Source organism: Zalophus californianus, chromosome 5 (assembly GCF_009762305.2).
Source record: "Zalophus californianus isolate mZalCal1 chromosome 5, mZalCal1.pri.v2, whole genome shotgun sequence".
In the NCBI taxonomy this organism is placed as follows: domain Eukaryota; kingdom Metazoa; phylum Chordata; class Mammalia; order Carnivora; family Otariidae; genus Zalophus; species Zalophus californianus.
This window is the reverse complement of record NC_045599.1, coordinates 73,051,065-73,076,685: the sequence shown is the minus strand read 5'-3', so window position 1 is coordinate 73,076,685 and position 25,621 is coordinate 73,051,065. Positions and strand designations below refer to the sequence as shown.

Below are 25,621 nucleotides of genomic sequence, written 5' to 3'. Positions count from 1 at the left end.
CTGGGCTCCCTGTTAGGCACTTTGTTTCATCGGGACCTTCATCTCACCCCCCAGGGAGAGAAAAGCTGATTCTGTCAGCCCAGCCAATGGGTTGGGTCCTCCTGAGTCAAGTGCCGCCAGGTCTCTCCCTCTGTGGCAAACAAGGGAACGTGCTCAGGTGGAAAAAGTGTGGCCACAAGAGCCCTTCCTTGAGAGGAGAGAATCAAGTCTCAGAGGAGGAAAGACCTGGATTGGCCGAGCAAACCAGGGGTCTCTTGCATCCCCTAGGAGATGGGAGTCATCACTACTTTACAAACAGGGAAACTGGCCAAAGAGGTTTAAGAGCTTACCCAGAGGTGCACAGTTAGAAAAGGCATGCAGTTAGAAAGTAGCAGAATGGGTATTAAGAGTCTTTCGATTGGTCTGAAGTGTGTACTCCTAACCACTGGTCAAGTGCATTACTCTTGGGACTGTATTTTGATACATCCGATGTCTCCCTGGACACCTTTAGAGCAAGTTTCTCCCTTGGGTTTTAGAAGAGCCAGTAGCATTAACTCCACCTTCAAGCACACAGATTGATGGAAGACCCTCATTGCCTCCACTCTATTGTCCTCCATATCCTCCTTGCCTTCAGAGAAATGGAACAGATGTTTATGAAGCAACTTCTATGGATCAGGTATCTTGCTAAGCCTTTTTAGACACATCATCTATTTTAATTCTTTACAATAACCTTATCAAGTAGATTATTCTAAATGGTTTTATCATCATTTTACAAACAAGGAAATTCAAAACCAAAGAAGGTAAATAATGAGCACCATAGAGGAAGTGGGATGTGAACCCAGCTCTTCCCTGTTCTGAAGCCCAGGCTACTTTCATGGCATGTGCTTGGCCATACCTCTCCTGAGGGCTTACTTCCTAAGTGTCAAGAGCCTTACATGGGATCCCAGGTAGCCCCCAAATCCTTACGAGGTTCCCAGTGACCCAGGTGACCTCACTGATTTCAAAATTGTTCATGACCTGTAGGATTACCTTCAATCAACCCAGGTGAGCATGGATGGGAAGAGTAAACCAAAGCTGAGAATCCTTCACATTAGTGAAGACAGTCTTTTAATATTTTTGACATACAAAAATTCTTCAAGAGGTATTTTTTAATTACATTTTAAAAGAACATTCAGTTTTACTGTCATGATATTCCTCCCACATAGCAATCTCACTTGCCTAATCAATGGAGGCATTAAAAGACTGAAGAGTAGGGTAAATCAATGAAATCATTCTCTGATTCATGATCTGACTGTGACACAAATTGAGCCAACGTCTGCCTTGCTAAAATACTTTAGTAAATACTGAAATGTTTTGTTAGCTTCCTCAAATGGCAAAACCCTTGATTCTGCTTTCCCCCGTTAGAATGGTACTTGAATATTGTTTCTTGTTGGATCTGTTCCATGTCGGCCCAGAGTACTTCTTTCTAAAAAGAAAGCTTATGAGGAGAGAATGTTCTTTGCTGCTAGAAATGCTAGTGATGGGACAACTTCGAATGGCCCACCACATACAAGCCGGCCAAGAAACGTCTGCTTATTTGACTTGAGTTCCTGTGAATCCAATAGATTTATCATTTTCTTGGCTAGTTTCAAAGAAGTCCATGGTGCAATATTTGAATAAGTAGGATATTGAACAAGTGAAACATTGCTAACCGAATCTTGAGGCTGGCGAAAGTGGAGCGGAGAAGAGAGGACTCCATAAGCAAAGCACTTTGAATGTACAGTTAGACCTTCTCTACTTCAATACTTGATCATTCACGGAAAGTAGCATAGACCACAAGCCTCCTCTGTTTGCATCTCAGTACCAAAAAAGACCACATACTTGCTCTTAACAGAAGCAGCACTGAGTCATACAGCCTGTAAACACATCTAAAAATGGATGATCACTTTTTTCTTCTTCCTGCTTATTTCAACAGCAATTTTCTCAATTTTTTCAGAAGGTCACCAGCTTGCAAAAATCTGAGAAGGACCATGAAAAGAACCAGACCTTTCGTTTTCTAACACCATCACTAGCATAAAAAAAATAAAAGTAGAAACCAACAGCCAATCAGATGTCAGTAGAAAAGTTTATCCCCTATGACTCCTCTCAAAGCTGTTCACCAACTGCTTAGCTGTGCCAGATGATCACTCACTGTACAGATTGGTGTCCCCAGACATCAATGATCATCACCTCATCAGCCTCTGGACATTGACCAACAGATTTCCACAAATTTTCCACACTGCTCAAATGTCCCCTGCCTGACCTCCATGTTACTTACTATCCCCTCAGTGTTGGTAGATGACAAGGCCTTCTACCCGGCAGATTTCTCTCAAACTCCAGCCCCTAAAGCTCTCTGAATTCACCCCCAATTTAGCGTTGCCACATTTAGCAAGTAGAGATACAGATGCCCAGTTAAATTGGAATTTCAGATAAACAGAGACGTTTATCCTAAAATAATACTCATTATTTATCTGAAATTCCAGTGTAACTAGATGTTCTGTATTTATTTGGCAACTTTATGCCAACTGCACCTTGTTTTTTTATCTCAAGAGCTTTAGGAAGGTCATCTGTTCTGAAATAAAATTCTGATTTTCTGGCTATTTTGGTCTTTCTCCAACCTCTTCAAGCACAGTATGGAAGACAGCCTTATGAGCAGGCCCCACCCAAACCATAGACAGCTGCAGCTTCACCTCCCCTGTATTCCAGCAGAATTGTTTTTATGTTTTTTGGTTTTGTTTTCAAGTGCAGAATGTTTATTGAACAATAGGTGAGGGTCCTGGGTAAAAGGCAAGGGAGTGGGGAGGTGTCACAAAAATGAACCAGACAGTGTCCTGCTCTTTTGTCATCTCTTTTACCTGCAAAACAACTGCTCATCCCTTGGGAGAGCAGAAAACCGAGGGTACGCCACTTGTAAAGACTCCTACAACAAGGCTGGACCAGAACCCAGTTCTACTTGGTTCCCAGGCCAGCATTCTACCCCTGTCCTCCCATTCCTCAGGCACCCATTCTGCAGGCCCCAAGAGGGCAAAGTCAGTAAGAAGCAGGGAAGGAAGGGATGATGCCTTTCTCATCATACAGATGTGGAAACTGAGACCCAGGATAAGTTGGTAACCTCTGCAGAGCCAGTCAATGTGTGCGGGACAGACATGGTGGCCCAGGGAGGGGCCACGCAGGCCAGGTCTCCAACTTCATGGAAGCACAGGTGCTGCACCAGCCCTGAGCTGTCCTGAAAGGCATGTGCGCTTCTGGGGGACGGACGTGCAGATGGGCACCATGGTGTGGGGCGATGACGTGGCAGGTGGCTGGAGCTCCTGAAGTGCTCGCCCAAGGAGCCGCACGCGCAGGGCTTGACGGGCAAGTACGATAGATACATGGTGGCTCTGAAGCCACCAAGGCCGGCTCTCCCAGGCGCCTCATTTTGGGGCGGCCTCCGAGGCTCCTCCTCAAGCTGCACCCGGAACTCGTGAACTCGTGGGGGACCTCGCTTGATGGCCTTGACAAGGAGCAGGCGGTGTCCTGGCCCTGGAGGGCAAGGTCTCACCACTGCCACCAGGGGGCGGGCCGGGCCGGGGGAGGAGCAGCAGGAGCACCCAATGCCCCGCTACCAGCTCCCACCTTTGGGAAAAGGGAAACTTTGAGGGATGGTAGATGTAGGAGATGGGACTGAGGGTGGACGGGATAGTAGCTAGACTATCTAGAAGTCTCCCTTAAGTCACTGGAAAACCACATGATTTTTTAATGACTGCATAGTTGTCACCATGTGACTACTTAATTTTTTATTAAATGCTTGTATTAGAAATGTTTCAAAGATTTTTGCCATCTCAAATAATGCTGTCGATAAATCTTCTGGCCACATCTTTGGTCGGGTCTCTGGTAACACCCTTTGAGGCAATCGTTATAGGAGAATTTCTGGGTCAGGGTTTGGGTGCATTTTGAGTATAATACTAATTTGCCACCCAGTAAGATTTTAATATTTTATGTATATGTTGCTGGGTAACCACCTAGCATTTTTATCATTTTCCCTGGAGCGCCATCCCTGACTTCCCTCCCACTCTTGCCCCCTACCAGCAGCTTACCCCTGCTGACACATACCCTCAGAGGGTAAATAATCTCGCCCCTCTGACACTCCATATCCCTCTCACTGTATTGTCATAGTCACCTCACTGCAGATCTTCCTTACCAGCCTAAAATTGTTCTCATTGTATCTTGCATTTGTGTATTTAATCCCAGCACAGGGCAAGATGTCTCAGACATAGCAGTGTAATAGTTGCTCAAAAACTGTGTGATGAATGGACAAGTATTTTAGTCTAATCTTTCTTTCCAAGTCAAAAATTGTCTGTTTATGCATAAGTATTTCCATTCGGCGAAAGTTTATTGAACATCTACAGGCACAATGCTAGCTGCTGTTCAAAGATGATTAAGACAGGATCTTTGCCCAGGCCAGTTGGTGGTCGGTGAGGGAAACAACTAAATTGAATGCATGAATATAATAGGTGCACTAATAGAGGTGTGTAGATGATATGCCAGGTGTGCAACCAAAAGATATTTAGATCAGCCCAGATGTCTGTGCATGTGCTGCATACGTAAAGAAAGGGGGTCTGTTTATCTGTGACTAGAGCTCTTATTCCACGCTTCAGTCTGTCCCTTTCACTCCGTAACTCCATGTTTGCCTTTCATACTTCTTTGGTTTATTGGCTATCCTTTTACTCTCTTCTCAGACTGCAGCCAAACTTCAAATTGGAAAGATAAAATTGTAGAATGGTAGAAGATGAGTGTCACCTGTACGTGCCATGTCTGTTCATATAGAGAAAGATGTAAAGGAAAACATTTCTATTTTTAAAAGTCAATTTACTAAAGATCCTCCTTAATGGAAGGCATACTTCTTGCTCTGGATCTGTGAGAACTTAGAAGAAAGAATTTAAAGTTAGTGGTAGCCACCATAGAGGATGCTTATAGTTACTCTCTTTCCTATTTTGCCTAAATCCTCCCCAGCTTGCTCAGAGTCTCCAAAGATGCATGTGAGAATATAACAAGGTAAAGAGGTGAGCTTCGTTCTTCTAGAGGATATCTGTCCTGAAATCTAGCTCTTTTCCACTAAATGAACTGTCTTGGCAACCTTGAAAGCAACCTGACAATCTTGCCCCCGTAAATAACTGATTTTCTCTTATTTAGCCCCCAGATGATCCCTGGAGTCCCCAGAAACTCCTTGAAAACCCAACTTTCTAAACTCCCTTGAAAGTCTTCCTTGGATCCAAAGAATTAATCACCTAGATGGTTCTCCAAAGTGTCCAACCCAAGCATTTCCCTGTATGTCAACCAAATGGTTTTATTATCTCAATTCTTCCAAAAGGTCTGCCCCCACAATTTTGCCATTTCTGTAATTGAAGAGGGGGATGGAGAAGAGGAGAAAAAAATGGGTACTCACAATTATGGCCTCAGTTCTCAGGGTGACTGTGTGATTCTTACTCTCCCTATTTTTAGTGATAGTCTGTTCTTTCTGAATGATTTAGCATTCTTGTAGCTAGCCAAAACCCCTTCAAATTTCATGGTGAGGGAGGTAGGATATAGGGTCAACAGAAGCACCTTGTGGCTGACTTGTGACCCCCATGACTAGTTTGCATTACTAGTCCTGAGCATTTTGCCCTTTGTAGTGAGTGATGTTGCCCCAGGGTTTCCTATGATATTTGTGGAGATTTATTGTCCCTGGTTCAGAAAGATGATAAGAAAGAACAAGACCTCCATTAGCAAACTAAAAGTGGAAACCATATGGTATGTCTTTATCTGCTTGTGGAAAATGTTTGTAAATCAGAACTCTGATAGGGATCCAATAACTCTGAGAGTTTTGTATTCATCTTTTTTTTTTTTAGTGTTATATGATATACGTTTTTTAAGAGCATGCAACTTTAAACTCTTTCCACCATCTTATACATAGAACTGCAATGGTCCATGTAGGTAACCAAACTAATATATGCCTTCAAGAGCATTTCCTATCATTTGTTATCATGCAAGGAAAAAATAACTATCATACCATAGCATTTATTTTGAAAAATAACCAAATATTCCAGTGGCATGCTTAAATGAGAGAAAGTCAGCTCATCTAAACAAAGTTTCCCACGGGTAGCCTCAAAAACATCTTAAAAAGGACTGTCACCACGACTCATTTCCAGTGGGTAGAGTTTAAAAGCCCAAACTTTGAAATTAGGAAGACCTGGGATTTAATTCCAGATCTTCCCCTTGTTAGCCATGCAAATTTATTCACTCCCCTGAGCCTCAGTTTCCTCACCAATAAGACAGGGATAAAACCCACCTTGTTGAGGCTTTGTGACGATTAAAGAGACAACATACTGTGTTAATAAGCATACAATGAGAGCTCAGTAAATGACAACTAGGCACCTGCCCATGTAGAAAACAGGACAAACCAGTGTGGGTATAGTGAGGGCTTAGACATTGTACGTCACTTCCTTTCTTGAAAAGTTCCCTTGTAAGTGCTTTCGAAGAGGATGGTTTTCCATGACCATCAGTCTTGGTTTTAAGCTTTGTGATAAAGACAATAGCATTGCCACAGAAAGATTTCCAGGTGTCTATAATCCCCCTGCTATGTGTGTGCAAGTCCCGCAAAAATAAAAACTGTATTTTTCTCAGCAAAAACAAAAAACAAAACAAAAGAAAAAAACAGATGAAGAAATTTGACCTGTCCTCTACAGATGAAAGCTACTTGGTAACTGAATTTTACAGAAATACCATAAATAAATGCCGTTTTCCAGATCATATCAATAGATATTTGAAAGAAACATTTTTCTTGTTTATTGTAATACAAACCTCCACCAGGCACTATGCATAAAGACAAAGGCGGCAGCCCTCTGAGCAAAGAACAGGGCATTTTCCGAAAACCGTCTTTAAGTCCAAAAGCACAGTACTCCTTCCTGACAGCCTCTCTCTGGATGTCGACTAAGAGAAGGAGAAAGGTAAACCTACACTAGCATACCAGGCCGGGGCACGGGGACTAATTTTAATAAATCAGAATAGAACATGAAAATGTCAACTTAATCAAGCATTTAAATTTTATTAATCAAGCCTAATTTTTATGAGTGCAAATAATCACTGAAGCTGGACAAATTTGTTCTCGATTGCATCAGAAACATAATTTTAATATTTAATGGACTGATGAATTTAAATGGAGAATTATCTTTATGAAACATGCTCTTCATAATTTGCCATTAAATGAGAAATAAAAAAAATCAACATAAATCTTACATAAAGGTTACTTAACTAAATGTTGGTACTATAAATATTATGCACTAATTCAGCAATCATACAGTACACTACATAAAGCAGAAATGATAAGTGGACCAGGCAAGCTTTTCCTAGAATATAGAGCTCTTGTGTTATATTGTGGGAAGCTTGTGATAAAATGGTTACGGAGGTTTTGTGTGAGGTTTCGTGAACATTCTTTTCATTCAGGCTTTTATGCTACAATTCACCATTCACCATAGACATTCTTTCCAGTTCAAATGTAGGTCTAAACCCACATGGGCTTTCTTTTGTGAGGTGATTATTCTTTACAAAAAGAGATAAAAAATATTTTTGTCATTATTATTTATAGAAAAGGGATATAAAGAAGAAAACTCAAGTTTTCAGACTATATGATTTTTTGACATTCAAAACTCAGTCTATTTTTAGATTTTTCTCACATAGTGTTCTCATGCCTCAAAATATTCTAGGCATGAGAAGAACAAAAGAAAAAATCAAATTAGTGTCAGAATATTTTTCTCTACAAATGTCCACCGATTCCCCTTACCCCTTCCATTATCCCCAACATACTGCTTAACATATAGGGAGTAGCCATGAATTTCTGGAAAAAGTGAATCAAACCTAGCAGAGCAGTACAGTCCAAAAGTTTGCTAATGTTAATCTCCAATATAAACGATTTTTTTGTTTTGTTTTCAAATTCTGTTGTTCCAAAAGTGTAGCATTTTCCTCTATTCCATGTGCTAAAGTATACACTGACCTAAAAAGGAACTTCTTGACTATTACAGCCTTAATGCTTGCAAGCCTATCTGCAGGGGTTAGAGCAATGCACATTTCTGAGAAGATTGGAGGATGGTACTCTCATAGAGGTCACACCTTTCCCACCTCTGGCTTTGCAGAAAGTGTTTTAAATAGATAATGTGGATTCTTTATGACATATTTAAAAAATAAAAATTCCTGAGGTTGTTTTAGAATTTTCAACATTTAAAATTGTGCCCTTTTTAAAAAATAACAAATTTGTGGTTCTGGAATAGAAATCTGGTTTTATAAGAGGCTTGAGTACATAATTTTCTTCTTTATTTGAAATCTGTTTACTTTTAATGTTTAATTTTCCTTTGAAAATACTAAATTTTATAAAATCCTTTAGTGGTAAGTCTAGTTATCTTTTAATTTCACTTTGCAAAGCACATTAAACAACTCCAGTTTTGTGTTTGGTTTTTTTTGGGGGGGTGGGGGGACTTTTTGTATACATTTATTTTCTAACCTGACCAAAAAAATAGTTTCAAAAAAGCACTATTATTTAAAAAGCATGATGTAGGTTAATAGTTGACCTATTTTTCCCTGCTCAGTCAAATTAATATGCACTTATCCTAAAGACACCAAGCTTAGAATTTTCTCTGCCAGCAAAAATACAATACATTGTGAAGCCTTTAGATGGAGACATAGTTCAAATAAACACTAGAATTCTGTTCCCAGTGCTTTGTGTTAAGTATAAGAATGAACATTTAAGAATACTCAGAAGGAAATATGAAAAGAAATTCATTTAAGATGCTTATACTGATTATAGAATTTGTATTATATTTAGTCTTTCATAATGGAAGAGGTTTTCTGCATATTAAGCTGACACTTAAAAAAATAAAAGGTTACATCTTCTAGGCCAGTAAATTTACTGCCCTTGCACCTTACAGCAAAGCATATTATACTGCAAATAAGAATGTTGTTGTTGATGATGCAGAATACAGGCTGTATGTAATCAGTGGCATGAATCAAAAGTCATCTGATAGCCACATTAAAGCCACATTTCCTATTAAGAATCAGACTAAATTACAACATGGCACTTCCCAGAATGAGCCAAGGAAATGCATTCTGCAAGAAGAAATAATTGTATTTGAGTGTTTCTGTAAAAATCAGAAAGTCTTTTAGCAGTAAGTAATAATGCTTTTCTTTTTAGTCTGCCTTCTTTTGTATTACAATATAGTCAACCTCACTGGCAAGCCTATCACACTAATTATTATTACATCTAGTGGTTCAGTTATCTTGAGGACTACTATAACTGAAATACTCCAAGGTCAAATCTTTAACAGTGTGAATCAAACTAAGCAGCCATCATACATCCAGTTGCTTTTGAGATATACTGGATGAAACAGTATATCCCAGACCTGTTTATGAGTCTTATTATTCTTCCAGACGTGGAGTAAATTATGTGTACAGCTTAATTGTGCCGTTCATTTTGCAAAAGTTCCTTCTCAAAAATTTCGTGAGCAGCAGATGTGCTGTTGCGAAAATGACAGCACACGTGCACCTATAATGATCGTATTGACCACAAAAGTCTTTAGCTGACTTTGGTTGACCAGAGGTCAGCTCTGGTACTTTTCAGCAATCTGAAAGAGTCTGAGTGTTTATATGCAACTTCTCAATCCATAGGCTTCCAATAATTTCATATGATATTTACACATGTAATAAATTCATTGGCACACAAATTCATGCTCTGCTTGGTTTATGCACACACAAATGGTATAAATGAACTCCAGACCATGTTGAAGAATACTGCTCTCTCCAAATTCCTCTGTATCTCTAGGGTGGAAATAGGCATTTAGTTTGTAATGTGTCCAAATATAAGCATCTGTACACATTTGGATGTTCTGTGAATATGAAATTAAATATGAAACTTCTTTCTTTTGTGACAATTTTCTTTCTTTAATTTTTTAACATGCAGTTGCACATCTGGACAGCAGTGATTTCTTCTTTAATTTAAATGTGTTGCTTTTTTATAGACCGTGTTTGAGTAAAGCAATTTGAATTGTGCAACTATTCATTCTGAACATAGCAAAACATCTATTTAATTCAAAGATTATTTCCAAGGAAGAAAGTAAACATATGAAAGAAACTGGTTTGTGTCAGCTTTGTCTTGGGGAGTTTTTGGCTTCATGGTACTCAATACTTATCTTACAAGGGTGACATAATCAAGATGCTTTTGGTTCTTGTTTTTCTTTGAAGAGTAATAAATAATTGGAGGACTTTATTCCTGGGCAAATGAAAATACAAAGTGTTTTAAGAATTATTGGTGGGCCTTGTATCCCCCTTTGGTCACTCTTGTTTTAAAACACACCCCCTAACCCGGCATTAAAAAGCAGTAATTAGTATTTACTGCCCCATGATGACTTTAACCATGAAGTTTACCTGAATCCACTTTTTCTCATCCCTTCACTGTCTAGGTCTTCCTTTTCTGCATCCTCTGGTCCCCTCCCTTATATATCATTGTCTGGGGCAGTAATATTAAACATGTCATACTTGAATGCAGATTACTAACACCATTATTAATATTTTCAGCCAAATAAAATTTTATTTCCTTGCAAATCATAAGCCTTTTAAGTTGTGTTGAATTATAATTAAAAGTCGCAATATGAAAAGAGTTCCTGTGCAACTATATAATACACAGATTCTACAGATGAGTTTGGCTCCATTTGAAAATGGATTTTTTAAAAAGTACAGCCACATATTTTATATGTTAATGACAAATGCTCAGCAAATATGGAATATGAAAGAAGAAATATTATGCTTTTAAAAACAATGTTATCTGCTTATTCTTTGGCTGTAATGTAGCTGGCATGCTGCATTTGGGGCTGTCTCCGTGTGTTTTTAAAAATGTCATCTTTATTAGTATTACATTCAAGGAATAGTACCAAGAATCAGTTTCTTTCGAGACCTTCCTCCAGTGTGTGGCATATAAGTCTGTGACGAGCGACATTACAGAAGGTCATGTCACTTTTAACTGCTTGCATTACATCTTTCTGATTTCCCTAGTGCCCTTCCTTTGTTTGATTAATACTACTTGCTTTCAAGCAAGATATCAGAAAGCATAATTTGGAAAGAGAATTCTAGAGCCGAACTGAGAGATTCCCCCTCAAGAAAAGGGAAAGAAAAAAGAAAAAAAAAACTTTGGAAAAATGTATCTTTTCTAACACATGCATTTTTTTCAACACTCATTTTTTTTTTCTCAAGGAAATCCTGCATATGTGTTGTTATTAAATTATTGTTGACAAATGTTTGGGCAACTGGACTTCATATACTTGAAAACAAAACTATGTAGTCTTTATATGGTTTTATTTGAAGAGGAAGAGTGGAATTTGAGATGAGGACTCCTTTATTTTATTTGTTTTCCTTTGTTAAGTGTTAAACTCCACCACCCTCTTTCTAAATGGTAGGTGTTTGTCGAGTTCTCTGGGAAAGGTTGCAGTTTTGTGCAGTCATTAAATGTACTTCAGGGATACGTACAGTTTGTTTTTAAAACCTCAGTTGCAGTTTCTATATTCATTGCATTTGGCCAGGGCTCATGTCTTCAAGCACAGCCCCACTTTTGAGATGCTCTTGCCCTCATAGCCGTACATTTCATTGGTCTGTTAAAGCCTGAAAATTAGTGAAAGCATCATTTTAAGGGGTAGTCTTGATCCACGCCTCTGCCTGTGTCCCTTTATGTGTCTCTTAGTGTCTGCAAAACATGAATTGGAATTTTATATGTCATAAAGAACACTGAATATTTTGCCCAGGACAAAAAAAATACATAATTCAGTTTTTAAAAATTAATGTTGAGGGGCACCTGGGTGGTTCAGTCAGTTAAGCGTCTGCCTTCGGCTCTGGTCATGATCCCAGGGTCCTGGGATCGAGCCCCGCATCGGGCTCCCTGCTCAGCGGGGAACCTGCTTCTCCCGCTCCCGCTCCCGCTGCTTGTGCTCTCTCTCTCTCTCTCTCTCTCTGACAAATAAATAAATAAAATCTTTAAAAAAATAATGTTTAAACTATCATTAAATAGATATTATTTTTCTTTTCACTAATAGCTAACCTCTTTGAACACTTCAATACAGGAACTGTGCTAAGTACTTTAAATACATTATTTCATTGGATCCTTAATCAACATTGTGGGATAGGTGCTATTATCTCCAGTTTCCAAGGCACCTTAACCTTCACCTGAGCAAAATGTAATAGTGGGATGCATTCTGAAGCAGCTTAAAGGCATCCATAGGAAAGCATCTGAATTATAAATCCTCACTTGTAGATGTTTATGATGTAACATTAAAAAGACACTGGAGGAGGGGAAAAGCCCTCGCTAGAGTGCTAAAACACAGCACAAAGGCCTCTCGCTAACACAACACTTTTCTGCCAAATGTAAGAGCAAATGGTTGTATTGGGTGGTTCCGGCTGCACATTTGTAGAGCAATTGCGCGTAGCCAATTACCCACTTGTGCAGGGTAAGAACAGTTTGGGTTTTGCAAATGAAGAGTCTGATTCTGTAGACCTCTTTGAGTCGTTCTTGAACATAAGATCTGCAGCTGATTTGGGAAGTGTGTAAATTAAGCTATTGGCTTGTTTGATGTTTTGATGATATTTTGAATTTTTGAAAATTATCTTGAAGGTAGTAGAAATCTCCAAATCTTAAAGGTTAAATATGTATGCTTTCTCTTTCCGGGCAGATATTGGAAGGCATTTTGAATATTTGCTTTTATTAATCTGCATCACTGATTAAGTATATAACTTTCCAGATAAGCTAGTTCAGTTCTGTGAGCTAGTTCAGTTCTTTTATGTAAAAGCCTATTGAAGGCTATGAAGAATAGATGATGCATTCATCTGTTCATTCTATCAACAAATATTTCTGGAACACCTATTATGCACCTTGCAATCTGCTAGGCAAAATCCAATGCCATTCTTTCTTCCTAGCACCTGCAGTATGGTCATCAGTCCTGAGAGGAGAGGCATGTAATACATTTTTAATAATAACTAGCAAAAACAGTGTTTGAGTTTATGCACAGAAGTAAAAGTATACTTGTAGTGTTCGTTTCTTTTTCCTTGACATATTTGATAAATGACTTTGTGTGGGTAATTTTAGTATTAACCAAATCATCCTGTTTTATACCTCCAATATATACAACTTTTACTGAAAAATAAAATGGATCATAATGACCAACCTAAAAAATTACTTAATCTAAATCAATCGTTTTACTAGAGATATGAAATTATAATCATTTAAACAAAACTTAGGGGAGTTAGGTGAATTCTTCCCCCCTCCCCACCCCCACCCAATAACTGGGCAGGGGTGAGAGCTGGCTCTGTGTTGTCCCACTGTCTGGGTTTGAGTTCTGTTTCAGCTATTTGCTGTGTTAGGTGAATTCTTTTGGAGAAATACAAAGTACTGAACTATTGTGGCTGTTTCTCCCATTTAAACCTCCATCAAAAATAGCCCAATTTAGAATTGCCTGGCATTTGGCACCGTGATTATACATTGTTACTATTATTGTCTATATACTTCTGAATACTTCAAAATTTCAGAAAACTAAAAGCCACCGTGAAAGATTAGCTTACAGTCTCCATTTAAATTCTACTGAATTATATTTCTCTTGAGGGCTGACATGAGTATAGATGAAATATCTGTGTTATTCATCTTTGTATTCCCACAGTACCTAACACTGTGTTTCTTGGCCAAAGGGCTTTACAACAAATGCTTACAGAGTTGCTGAATATAGTTAGAATGTTAAGAGTCCTTTCTTGCTGAGGCTGAATTGCTTTATATGTCTTCAAAATAAGTGTAAACTCTCACCAGATACTGGAAACAGCACACTGTTTTGAAATGTTGAATGTCCAAAGGAAAGACCACAAAATTCTACCATGTAATGGAAGATTTAAAGTATGACATTAAATTAGGAACAATCTCACAGGTTGTCAGATGCTTTTGGTTATATATTGGTTTATGAGAAATGGAGGTTTGAGTTTGGGCTATTCTTTTAAATCAGCTAATGCTTTTAGAATATTTGAGGACAATTATTAGATCACCGAGAGTCCCGACATGTTATCTCAGTTTGTGTAGCTCTTTGCATAATACAGTCTTAGCTATTGAAGTTTTCACTCGTAACATATTCCTGTCTGTATCATAAGCCACATGAAAGAAGCATTTGCTGTCTTATCTTTTACAGTTATGAGCTTTGGGAGAAGGATTTAAAAATATTTAATAACGATGATTCTATCAAGTTTATTCAGAAATAGAGATACAGACTAGATAAAAAAAAGAAAAGCACCACAAGAATTAGAAATTATATGAAATGGCATGAATGCAATCAGAAGTTGGCACTTAATAACAACCCTCCCCAAAGTTTTTAAATTTTTGGTTTCCATGGAGAGAGAGAGAGAGAGAGAGAGTGTGTGTGTGTGTGTGTGTAGGTGTTTAAAACACCTGAAACATAGTGAAGTCTCATTTGTAATGCCACAGTTACACGTTAATCAAGGAAAGGGTAAATTTATTGAGCAAATCCGAAATGACTATTCCATTATCCTGAACTAAGTAAACTAGGAGTCATTTAAAAATACATTCATGCATACCCCCCATCTGGGTTTTATATACATATTATATAATTTGATTATTGAATACATTTGTAATTTTCTTTCATTGTCCATTCTCATAATATAACCCTTGTGTAAAATCAGAGAATTAAAAGTAGAGTTTCTGGTAATCCACAAAATAAAAAAGTAATACAGAGATAGTCAAAAGTTGACATTTATACACAAGAATTAAAACTTGAGCCTTGATGGCACTAAAACCACAAACGACCAAAGAAAAAATTAACAAATGGGACTACATCAAACTCAAAAGCTTCTGCACAGTGAAACAAACAATGAAAAAACAACCTACAGAATGGGAGAAAATTTTTGCAAACCATAAATCAGATACGGGGTTAATACCCAAAATATCTAAAGAAGTCAGTCAACTCCCTAACAAAAAACCAGTCCAATTTAAAAATAAGCGGAAGAACTTAGCAATTTTCTAAAGAGGACATCGAAATGCCAACAGATAGATGAAAAGATGCTTAACATCGCTAATATCAAGGAAATGCAAGTCAAAACCACAATGCCATATCATCTCTGTATCAGTGGACCACTGAGTTAGCTCACATCTATTAGAATGGCTGTCATCAGGACGAGACAGTAAGTGCTGTTGAGAATGGTGAATAGAGAACCCATATACATTGTTGGCAGGAATGTAAATTGGTCCACACACTATGGAAAACAATATGGAGGTTCCTCAAAAAAAATAAAAATAGATCTGCCCTATGACCAAACAATTACACTTCTGGGTATATACCCAAAGGAAATGAAAACAGCGTATTGAAAAGTTATCTGCACTCCCATGTTTGCCACAGCATTATTCACAAAAGCCAAAATATGGAAACAACCCAAATGCCCATCATTGGATGAGTGGGTGAAAAGGATGTAGTACATAGACACAGTGGAATGTTAGTTACAAGAAAGGAAGATAGCATCCCTTTTGTGACAACATGGATGGACCTTGAGCACATTAAAAGCAAGATAAGTCAGAGTAAGTGTAGTACTATATGATATCATTTATTTGTGGATTCTAAAAAAGTTAAACCTATAAAAAAAGATAGTAAAATGGTGGTTACCAGGGAATGGAGGGCAGGGATAGCAGTGACAGTGTTTAGGGGTACAAACACATGACAGGTAGTAAATAAGCCATAGAGATCTGATGCACAGTATAATGAACACAGACAATAATAGTGTACTCTAATTATGTAATAAGCTAAACATTGCCACATCAGCAATCATATTACAATACATAAATGTATCCAAGTAACACATGGTATACTTTAGACTTAGCCAATGTTACAAATCAAATTTATTCAATAAAAAAATTAGTAAGTAAAATTTGAGCCATGAAAGCTATTAGCTTTATGCCATAAAGCACCAGCATAAATCAATGAACAGGTAGTATACTCTACCTTAGAGTTTGGTAAAAAGTAAATTAGAAGTAGCAGAGCTGTTTTCTGCTTAGTTATCTGATTCCAAACTTAAAGTGTCTGATTAATGCAGGCAGTGGAGCAGGTAAAAAGGAAATCTCCTGATTAAAAGCATCTCTCTAATGCTAGTTTACCTGATGCATGTTTCAGATTCTTTAAGTTGTCACAGAACATTTCACACAAATAGGGTTCCTCTGACTGGAATTCAGTTCCCTGGTTTTTAATCAATTAAAGGCATCGCATTTTCCTAATCCCTATCTCTAGATCAAATGTTCCCTCTCTGTGCGCCTGTTTCAAATGTTAATAAAGTTTTCATTTCCAGAAGGTTCAAAATGACAGAACAAAATTCTCTCCTTTAAGAGCCCGAGAATGACTTCTGTTTCTGTCTGCAGGTAGTGGAGGACATGCTGGAGGACGAGGAAGAAGAAGATGACAAAGATGACAAGGTAATTATCTTTCCCAGCACTTGGGTACCAGGGGATGGGGAAATGTAGACATGACACTGTTTTCACAGACAGTTAAAAAAGGAGTTGAAGTGTTTGAGTCCAGAAAATTGGACAGTGCTGTTTATCATCCTAACAATGCTACTGCATGTTGCAAAGAAGGAGAGAGGGCTATAAATCCTCTTCGTTTTTGTCCAGAGCTGGGTCAAATATTTTTCTGCCAGAACAAAAAAAAATAATTCAGCTTGTCTGGAACTTGATAGCTCTCGTGAAGATAACGGCAGTGACAACTGTTTTTGAAGGGCAAAAATTTGTCCTATCTTGAGTATTACAAATCGGGCTACACTTTGGGGGAAGGGAGAAGGGGGAAAAACAGAGCAGCCTGCTTAAGTTGAACATGGATATTGTCATCTGTAATTTTCAAGGAATTGCTTAGCAAAAGAACACACGTGTGTGGGGAGGGCTCCGGAGGGCATTTAAATAATCCCAGTGCTCACGGCCCTTGCCTAGACTTGACTTGGAATGGCTCTGTGGCTCGTTGGTCAGGAAAGCCTATTGAGAGGTTATTTTCTGGTTGCTGGTTGGCATGGGAATGGTGACCACAGTAAACAAACAAACAAAAACAAACAAATAGCTAGTTTCTGGGATTTCTTGGAATGGTTGTCCACTGGGAAGAGGGGACAACTGGAGAGAAGAATTAGAATGATCTTGCAGCACTGTAGCAGTGTCTGGGGTCAGAAGAAAGGCTTTTTATGGCAAGGAGGAGAGCGATGCTGGTTTATCAAAATCCTTGGGCATTTCTAGATAAAAATCTAAAAAGTGCTAGAGTGAGATTGGGAGGGAAGAGAGAATATCATTCATTATTTCCAAATTAGTTAGCAAATAAAACCAGATTTTGATCTTCACTGGAAACTGAGTTCTGTTAGAGTAAAGCAGTGAATTTTTTTTTTTTTTAATAAAGGAGAACAACAGTGTATCTTACTTTATGCCCTTGACCTTTGATTCTAGTAGAGATGTACAGTTATATCCTGGTATAAGAATTTGCATACTGGAAGCAAGCATTAGAAATGTAAAAAAAAAAACAAAAACAAAAAACCCCCCAAAAACTCACAGTGATTAGTCAAACTCCCAAATGATTTTTTTCTTGACTATTATTCAATGCTACAAGGAAAATAAAAACAGACACACACATACACACCTTCTCCCTTCTAATGCCATTCCAAACATTTTGAAATTGATAGAGCTTTTAGGTGAAATTTTTCTTCTGTACATCATTTAGTCATTAGCGACATCATCAAATATACACTAACAAAATCTCCTCTCTACAAAAACACATAGATGCTTGTTTTTAACGTTAAATAACATGAACATACACTTCTGGCAATAAATGATATGATTTATTGTTAAGGTCACTTGTAGAGCTGTAGAGAGCTTGTATTTTAACTCAACATGCCAGCTCTGAATCATCATTTTTCTGCTGATAAACACTGAGCTGCCATCCATTTATGGCCATTTCCCTTGCTTGTTGCCGCTTTATTATTAAAGCCACCATAAAGATTCATTCCAGCAGCAGGCGTTCCCTCTGAAATGTTAATAAATGGAAACCCTTAGTGAAGTCTAGGACTTCAGTGTCCCTGCTTGAAGTCAACCTGTATTTTTTTTTTTTTTTTTTAGCCAGTTTGTTGATACTCCAAACCACTCATCTCCCCGTGATGGTCATTTTTTTAATAGAGAGGATGTTAGGAATGGGAAGCGAATAACACACCTGGTTAACCAGCTCACCAAAACCTAGATGTCAAGTGGAACATGCCAGGTGGAAACAGCACGAAGCCTCTGGAGTGGCATCTATTGTAATCTAGTGTTGAGGTGTCTGAAACTGATACCCAGGTTCTAACACATTTTCAGATCTAGTTACCAAAGTTGATTGAAAGTGAGTGCTTAAATTACTGTGTGAATTCAACTGTATTCTTGTGCGCAGGATGCTGACAAACTGTGTATTTTCCATATGACAAGACGGTGAGCTGATTTTCATAAATCCAAGCCTTTATTCGAGTGATATATAAGGAGGCTTTTCTCTTCTACTCATAATGCAATTGATAGCATAAAAATCATATCTGAACAAAAAAGAAAATCTCAAATATAATAATTTACAAAAGACTTTTAGGGGCTTGAGTAATGGAAGAATCCTAGAGTGGATGTGTTAAAATATAAAGTTTTTCCTATAAGAAATGGAAATATGAAAGGATCCTTCGAGTTTCCATTTAGCAGCCTCCATCTCTGGACTGGCTGTCAGAGTGGTAAAGGTTGTAAGTCCTGGCTATCAGTGTGTCTGAGTGGGAGAAGGGTAATTTCCTACTTTAAAAAATTCATTGGTTCCTCTGTTTAAAGTTTGTGTATAGAGTCATGGGTAATGGAATTTCAGGAGAAAACAAATGTGTTTTTTGCCACATGAGCAGGTACTGACCTCTAGCTCTCATTATTTCTCTGTTTTCTCATATGGTATAATAGTGGGGTCAGGTCAGTGAGTCCTCTTATAGGATAAAAGTAAAAAAGATTAATAAATGTGCCAAAGCCTCACTTTAATTGAACCTGAAGCATATGTTGCAAGTATGTAAAATATGTCCCAGATGTTTCACCAGGGCTAGTTTCTTGGCTTTCCCTGATTACCACAAGGCAGCTATTAGTCCTCTAACCTTTGGACTTGGGGGTAAATGGGGTATTACGTGGCACAGAATGAGAGCACCTGTTTTCCATTCAGCAAAGACCCCTGGCAGGCTTTGCCTAAGCCTCTCCATATGTTTTCACTTAGCAGATTGTTGGGCGATTATGAAAAGTGTCTTTCTTTAGAGCCAGCATTGATATTAGTCACTCACAATGAAAGGGCAAGTCATTGGCTACTTGACAAGGTCCGTGTGGGCATAAACTGACGTCGTTTATTTCATTTCGGCTCGAAGTGCTTTCCCTCCACATCATTATGTAGATGGCAAAGACACGGGTCCAAAAAGGTGAAGCAAAGATTACAATTACTCTGCATAACAGTTGTGTGAGAGCTTTTCTTTAGTGCTGACTTCAGCACCTGGGAAGACTTTGGTTAAAGTTGGTAAAAGCTAAGTCATGATTCACCTGGATCCCCAGATTTTGAAGCTGTTCCACACCATGGCCTTTTTGTCATGTGTTCTCCCTTTTTATTAAAACAGCTGATCATTATTCAGGTGAGGGCATGTGATGCTCAGACTTTGCCTTCATTCAAGAATCCATTGTCTACATTGGCTTTAATCTAAAATTAGGTGGCTTCTCTCTTCATCCAGTTCCATGGTTTTCACAAAGGCAGAGAATATGTATTTTAAATGGTGTGTCTTAGTTATGAATCACTGGCTTCTTAATATTTTCACTTATCTGCATTATGTAGTAGCACTCTGTGAAGGTGTGCGGGAGATGAAATTTCTCCTGAATCAAATGTTAGGAAGACATCACCCTGGGTTCTCATTTCCCTTTGTTGTAGAGCATTCTCTCTGCCATCAACCACAAAGTCACAGTTTGATCTGATTTTTGACCTGACATCAGATCCTGCCTTTGTGGTTAATAGAATGTCTTCGTAAACAAGGCTTAGCCAAATGACCCAGGTGGAGCTATCACTAAGCCATATAATAGTGTTTCTGACCATGTTATTTATGGTAATACAGTGGTCAGTCTGCATAATCCAGACATCTAATTAATGAAGATCAGCTTCAGTTTTGTAGCTTAGAAAGTTTAGGCATGCTTCCCATGGTGTGTCCTACCCCTGTAATGGGATCCAGCTGCAGTTATCAGGAAGCAGAAGATAGAATGCAGGTTTTCCTCGGGATAAGCATGGATTCAAATGCATGGCATACTACTAATGTTTATTGATAAAAGATATTAAAATGTTCAGGCATTTATGCTTACATTGCTTCTCCTTTTTCTTCAGCCATTAGGTCAATGTGACTGTGTTTCAAGATAACTAGATGCAATGAGTGAAACATGTCTGAGTTAATTCAAAATATGCAGATTGTTTACTTTAATTCTCAAAATCTGTGTTATCTGGTTTGATTCTCCAGCCCTAAATATGTATATAATATACCCAAGATGCATACATCTCTGCATCTCAAATCAAGCATGGGGGGAAGGAGATAACTCTAATATGTGATAGGAGAGAAGATTTTAATCTGACAAAATGGCATTTTCTGGTTATATTCAATGAAATAATTACATGGTGGGAAAGCAGATCAAAGCTTTGGAGAAAGGCAGGGAAAGAGGAGTCAAGAAAAAAAATTCTTAAAAAGAAATCTTAACTCACATTTAACTGCAATAGCATTATATTAGTTTACTGGTTTCCTACTACTGCATAACAAATGGCCACAAACTTGGAGGCTTAAAACAAACCATATGTATTAGCTCTCAGTTGGGTAGGTCAGAAGTGTAGGCATGGCTCAACTGGATTCTCTGCTCAGAGTCTAACACTTAAGGCATCTCTCAGGCTGAGTTCTCATCTGAGGCTCTGCAGAAGAATCCACTTCCAAGCTCACTTGGGCTGTTGGTAGAATTCAGTTCCTTGTATTTGGAGGGCTGAAGCCCTTGCTTTTCTTGTTGGCTTTTCACTCCTAGCGGTCACTTTCCATGGTCCCTTCCATCTTTATATCCATCAATGGAGAATCTCCCTTCTGTCAAATCTGTCTCACACTTGAACTCTCTTTCTTCGGGAAGAGCTTAGCCCCTCTTAAGGGTTCATCTGATTAGGTCAGGCCCACCAAAGGTCATCCTTTCTTAAAGTCCACTGTGCCACATAACATAACCTAATCATGGGATGACCATTCCATTGTATTAATTCCCTTCACATACAAGGGGAGGGGATTATATTAACAGGAAGTGGGAATCTTGGCATCTTAGAATTCTGCCTACTACAATCATCTGGACCCACTAGTTTCAATTTATTTTAAAATGGGGAAATTGTGCTTCAGCCAAACGTAGGTGCATTGCCAAAGGTGATATAGACAATAAGTGGTAGAGCCAGGGCTGACACTCAGGTTTTCCAAGTTTGGCATCTTTACTGTTCCTAAAAACTAAGTTTTCTAGGAGAATAAATATCAAGGAGCAGATACAAATCACCTTAGACCTGATCTTCAGGTATTCTGGTAGCATAATCAGGGAGTATCCTCCATCCCAGCTAGGAGCTCTTTACTTCTAGGTTTCCAGTTCTTCACACTGTTTTCCTGTACTTTCAGCCCTTTCCCACTCTCCCAGCTAAGCCGCGATGCGGTGGGCAGAATAATAACCCCTCAAAGATGTTCCCCTCCTAATCCCTGGAACCTCTATTACACTACATGGCAAAGAGGCACTGAGGTAGCCCATGAGGTGAAGGTTGCTAATCAGCTGACCTTATAATAGGCGGATTGCGCTGGATTATCTGAGTGCACCCGATATAATAGTAAATGTCCTTAAAAGTCTAAGGGGCCATCAAAGTGGCCACCACTTGCACAGCTATGGCCCAAACCAGCACTGGGGACCTTCCTGGCCAGAAGGGAGAGCTGCTGAGACATCTGGAGGGCCTGAAGGTAGAGGTCCTCCAGGTGCAAGTCACCAGCATGATGGGCAGTGCAGGGTCCAAGGTCTCCAAGATCTGAGCTGTCTACAAGCCCCTCACCCTTGTTCTCACCATCATTCACCGGACTCAGAAAGAGAACCTCAGGAAGTTCTGCAGTCCAAGAAAGGGTGCACGTCCTGTACCAAGCACTAGGAGAAGCTAAAGACCAAGAAACAGCCGCAGAAGGAGCAGCTGTACAGCACCCAGTGTGGGGGCAGATGGAGTCAAGGCCAGAGCCCTGGCATTAACACAACAAACTGATGGGGAGCAGGGTGGGGTTAGAGGGTTGAGCTGCTATCCTGGCCTTGAAGATGGAGGAAGGTGGCCACAATCCAAGAAATGTGGGTAGCCTTTAGAAGCTGGAAAGAGCAAGGAAATGGATTCTCCCATAGAGCCTCCAGAAAAAAATACGGCCCTGCCCATATCTTGATTTTAGCCCAGTGACATGCATTTCTGACTTTTAGACTGCAGAACTATAAGTTAATAAATTTGTGTTGTTTAAGCTGCTAGGTTTATCCATTATAGCAGCAATAGGAACTCATACAGGTGCCTTCCAACCGCATTTTCCACACTTCTAAAATAATAGTACCTTTTAAAGCACAAGATCTGAGCTCCTAATTTGTTCCTTATTAACTTAATCCTACTTTTCTGTATGAATATGGCTACACAGTTTTGCATTCACTATGGAGACTAGGAGCGGTATAACAAAGCAAATATTTTTATCCAAATTGCCTTAGTTTTTATTCAGAAAACCTTGTCCAGGAATGAGTGGGTTTGTACCCATGCCTGTGTGCTCTTGGTTACTTTCCTGTTTAGGAGTCTGTATTCTTCACTGCTGAGTGCGGCACCAAGTCATGGTCAACTTGCTTTCTCCACAGAAGAATTTCACTTCTTCAGAACATTCATTCTATTCCTCAAAACATTTCACTCAATAAAGCACCAGGGCAGAGGGTATTAGCCCTACTCAGGTCACAGACCCTTTGAAAATCTGAAGATAGTTGTAGACTTTTTCCCCAGGGGAGGGGAAAAACAACAACAACACATAAACACACAAAAAAACTTTTTCATGCCTTTTTTATTGCAATGGAAATAGAATTATTTTACAGAGACTATAAAGTTTCTCTATAAAGTCATATCTCTGTGGTTCACTACCTTCCTCTTGACATTAATGCCTATTTTCCTCAAACACCTGAGATAAATGCAAATTTTCCAAGTAAAAATAAAGTTTAGTTCAGCTCAGAAGTAAGCTTCTACAAGAAGGCTGATGTTTGGCTTTGATATTGAAATTATGGAGTGGTTTTTGACACAACAATAGGCTTGTTATTTTTGACATCTGTTTGACTATGACTTTTCAGTTGCATGGCAGTATGTGCTTAAAACATTGACTTGACAAGAGACAACAGTAGCAAACAGAATGGGAGCTGCCATGGCTTTATTAGGTGAAGGTTAAGCACAGAGGAATTTCTCCAGTTCTCCAAAGTCCTCGTTGAGTTCATATTCTTTTGTGCTGAGGAGATCATCTCTTAACACGTTTGCATCATTAATGCCTCATCATTAAAAAAAAAAAAAAATTAGATGTTCACAGTTCCGTGAGGTCATTGGAGACAGAATTCACTTTTAAAAATGTTATCTAACGATTCCAGCTGTCTGTGGGTTTCTACCTGTAAACAAATGGAAAGATTTGTCACTCCTTGTTCCAGTTTCCAGAAGCATTTCTTCAGCCTTGGAATGTGTAGATAAATGCCCCCAACATGCCCTTCCAGCATGGCAGTAGAGCGAAAAGAATTGAAATAGGAAGATCTAGTTGGATAATTTGCAAAGAATAGCCATCAAGTAAAACAAACTATGAATGGACTCTTTCCTGTTGCTTTATTCTAATCATTGGATTTCCTTTGCTTCAGAAAAGCAGAGCTTGTATTTGAAAGTCAATCACATGTTTCAAGACAGGCCCTCTGGAAAGCGAGTTAACGTCTATATTGCAGCAATGAACTTACTCTTAGACTCCCATTTCTTGACAAAACCTCTTGAAATAGTGTGTCAGTCCTGGCTCTCAAGAGGTTGACAGCATTTGTAGAAATAGACACAATTTTTTCAGGATCCCTGGCAGAATCATTGACACTGGCTGACACCACTGCATGTTGAGATGAGGAGCATGTTTCTTCACCAAAGCAGCAGAACCAGATGTGTTGCCAAGCATCACAGATGCTCTATCGGAGCCCAGAGTGCCAAGATTTTTATTCTGCCTGAAGATTTATTTGGCAAAGAAATTCTTCACCATGTTAAAGGCATTGACTCTGCAGATTCTAAAAGAAGTTCACGACGGAGGAATTCTTCTTTGATTGTAAGAAGTTGCCAACAGGAGTTGGCTATGCAAATAGAGGTATCAATTTGTATCGTTACATGCAAAAGGGAGATATTAGAGAAATGTCAGAAATTCTGTAGTGTTGACATCAATTGATGAGAATACAACTTGAAGAAATATGTGGCTTCACCAAAATATTTCCAGTGACATGGGTTATTTTGCTTGGTGGTATGATGAACACAAGAAATATTTTAATACAAGTCTTTTTTTTCCCCTTGGGGAAAATCCAAAGCCAGGTAAAGTCCCAATCTTTAATAACCAAAATGTTTTTATATAAAAGAAAAGATCCACAATGTTTAATAGATTTTCAGGATAGGCAGCCTGAGCTACTCCCTTTAATGTTATTTGTTGCATGCTTCCATTGGCCAGAATCCTGCACTTCCTGTGTTCCATCACACTCCAGAATTAATAGAAAATCAATAGATATGAAAACCTCATGGTACTATTTTTTTCCTTTGAAATTTTCCAACTTAAGCTAGACTAAAAGTAAACAAAGATGTATGGCTATAACCATGTTAGCAGGGTGTGTTTTCTCAGATTCCTATCAATAGCAAACTATGCTAGAGGTCTAAACCTGGCAGTGACAATATTACTTGTCTCCTTACCTTTGGTAACAGATTGTTCTCTGTTCAAAATATTCCTCGCTGCCTACCAATCTCAGGCATGGCCGTGTAACTCACTCTGGCTGACCCATGCCACTTCCCAGCCAAAAGCTCAAGAGCTATCCTTGACTCTGCCATATCTCTTTTCCTTCTAAAACATAGTGCTAACTATCCACATAGGAGATCCTTCTTTAGCTTGAGTTCTAGAATAAAGATAATGTGGAGCCAACCCAGAAGGGCACGTAATATGAACAAAAAATAAACCCAACCTTGTTTTAGGAGCCTTTATGATTTTGAGATCTTTGTTGCTGCAACATAATTTAGTCCAGGCTGATGGATACAGCATTCATCCCATATTACTCTGTGTGAATCAATGTGAATCAATTATAATTTGAAATAAAATAGGAGCTTTTAAATAAAACTAATCAGGGTCTCAGAAAGGAAAATCTAAAATACTTTTTTCTTCCTAAAAGCACAAATCTATCTGCAGCCCTTGAGGCCCAATCTCAGATACAGGTTGAACCATTTTGCTATGAGGGCTCTCTCAATGAAAAAATGATTTATTTTTCCCA

At 38.7% G+C, this 25,621-nt stretch overlaps 1 protein-coding gene across 1 annotated transcript in view; it reads left to right on the top strand.

Annotated features, from left to right (window-relative positions):
• MCTP1 (multiple C2 and transmembrane domain containing 1) overlaps positions 1-25,621 on the top strand; it is a 505,394-nt gene that overhangs the window by 416,692 nt on the left and 63,081 nt on the right. The window contains 1 exon segment of the mRNA XM_027606101.2: positions 16,436-16,489. Coding sequence (XP_027461902.2) covers positions 16,436-16,489 — 54 coding nt within the window.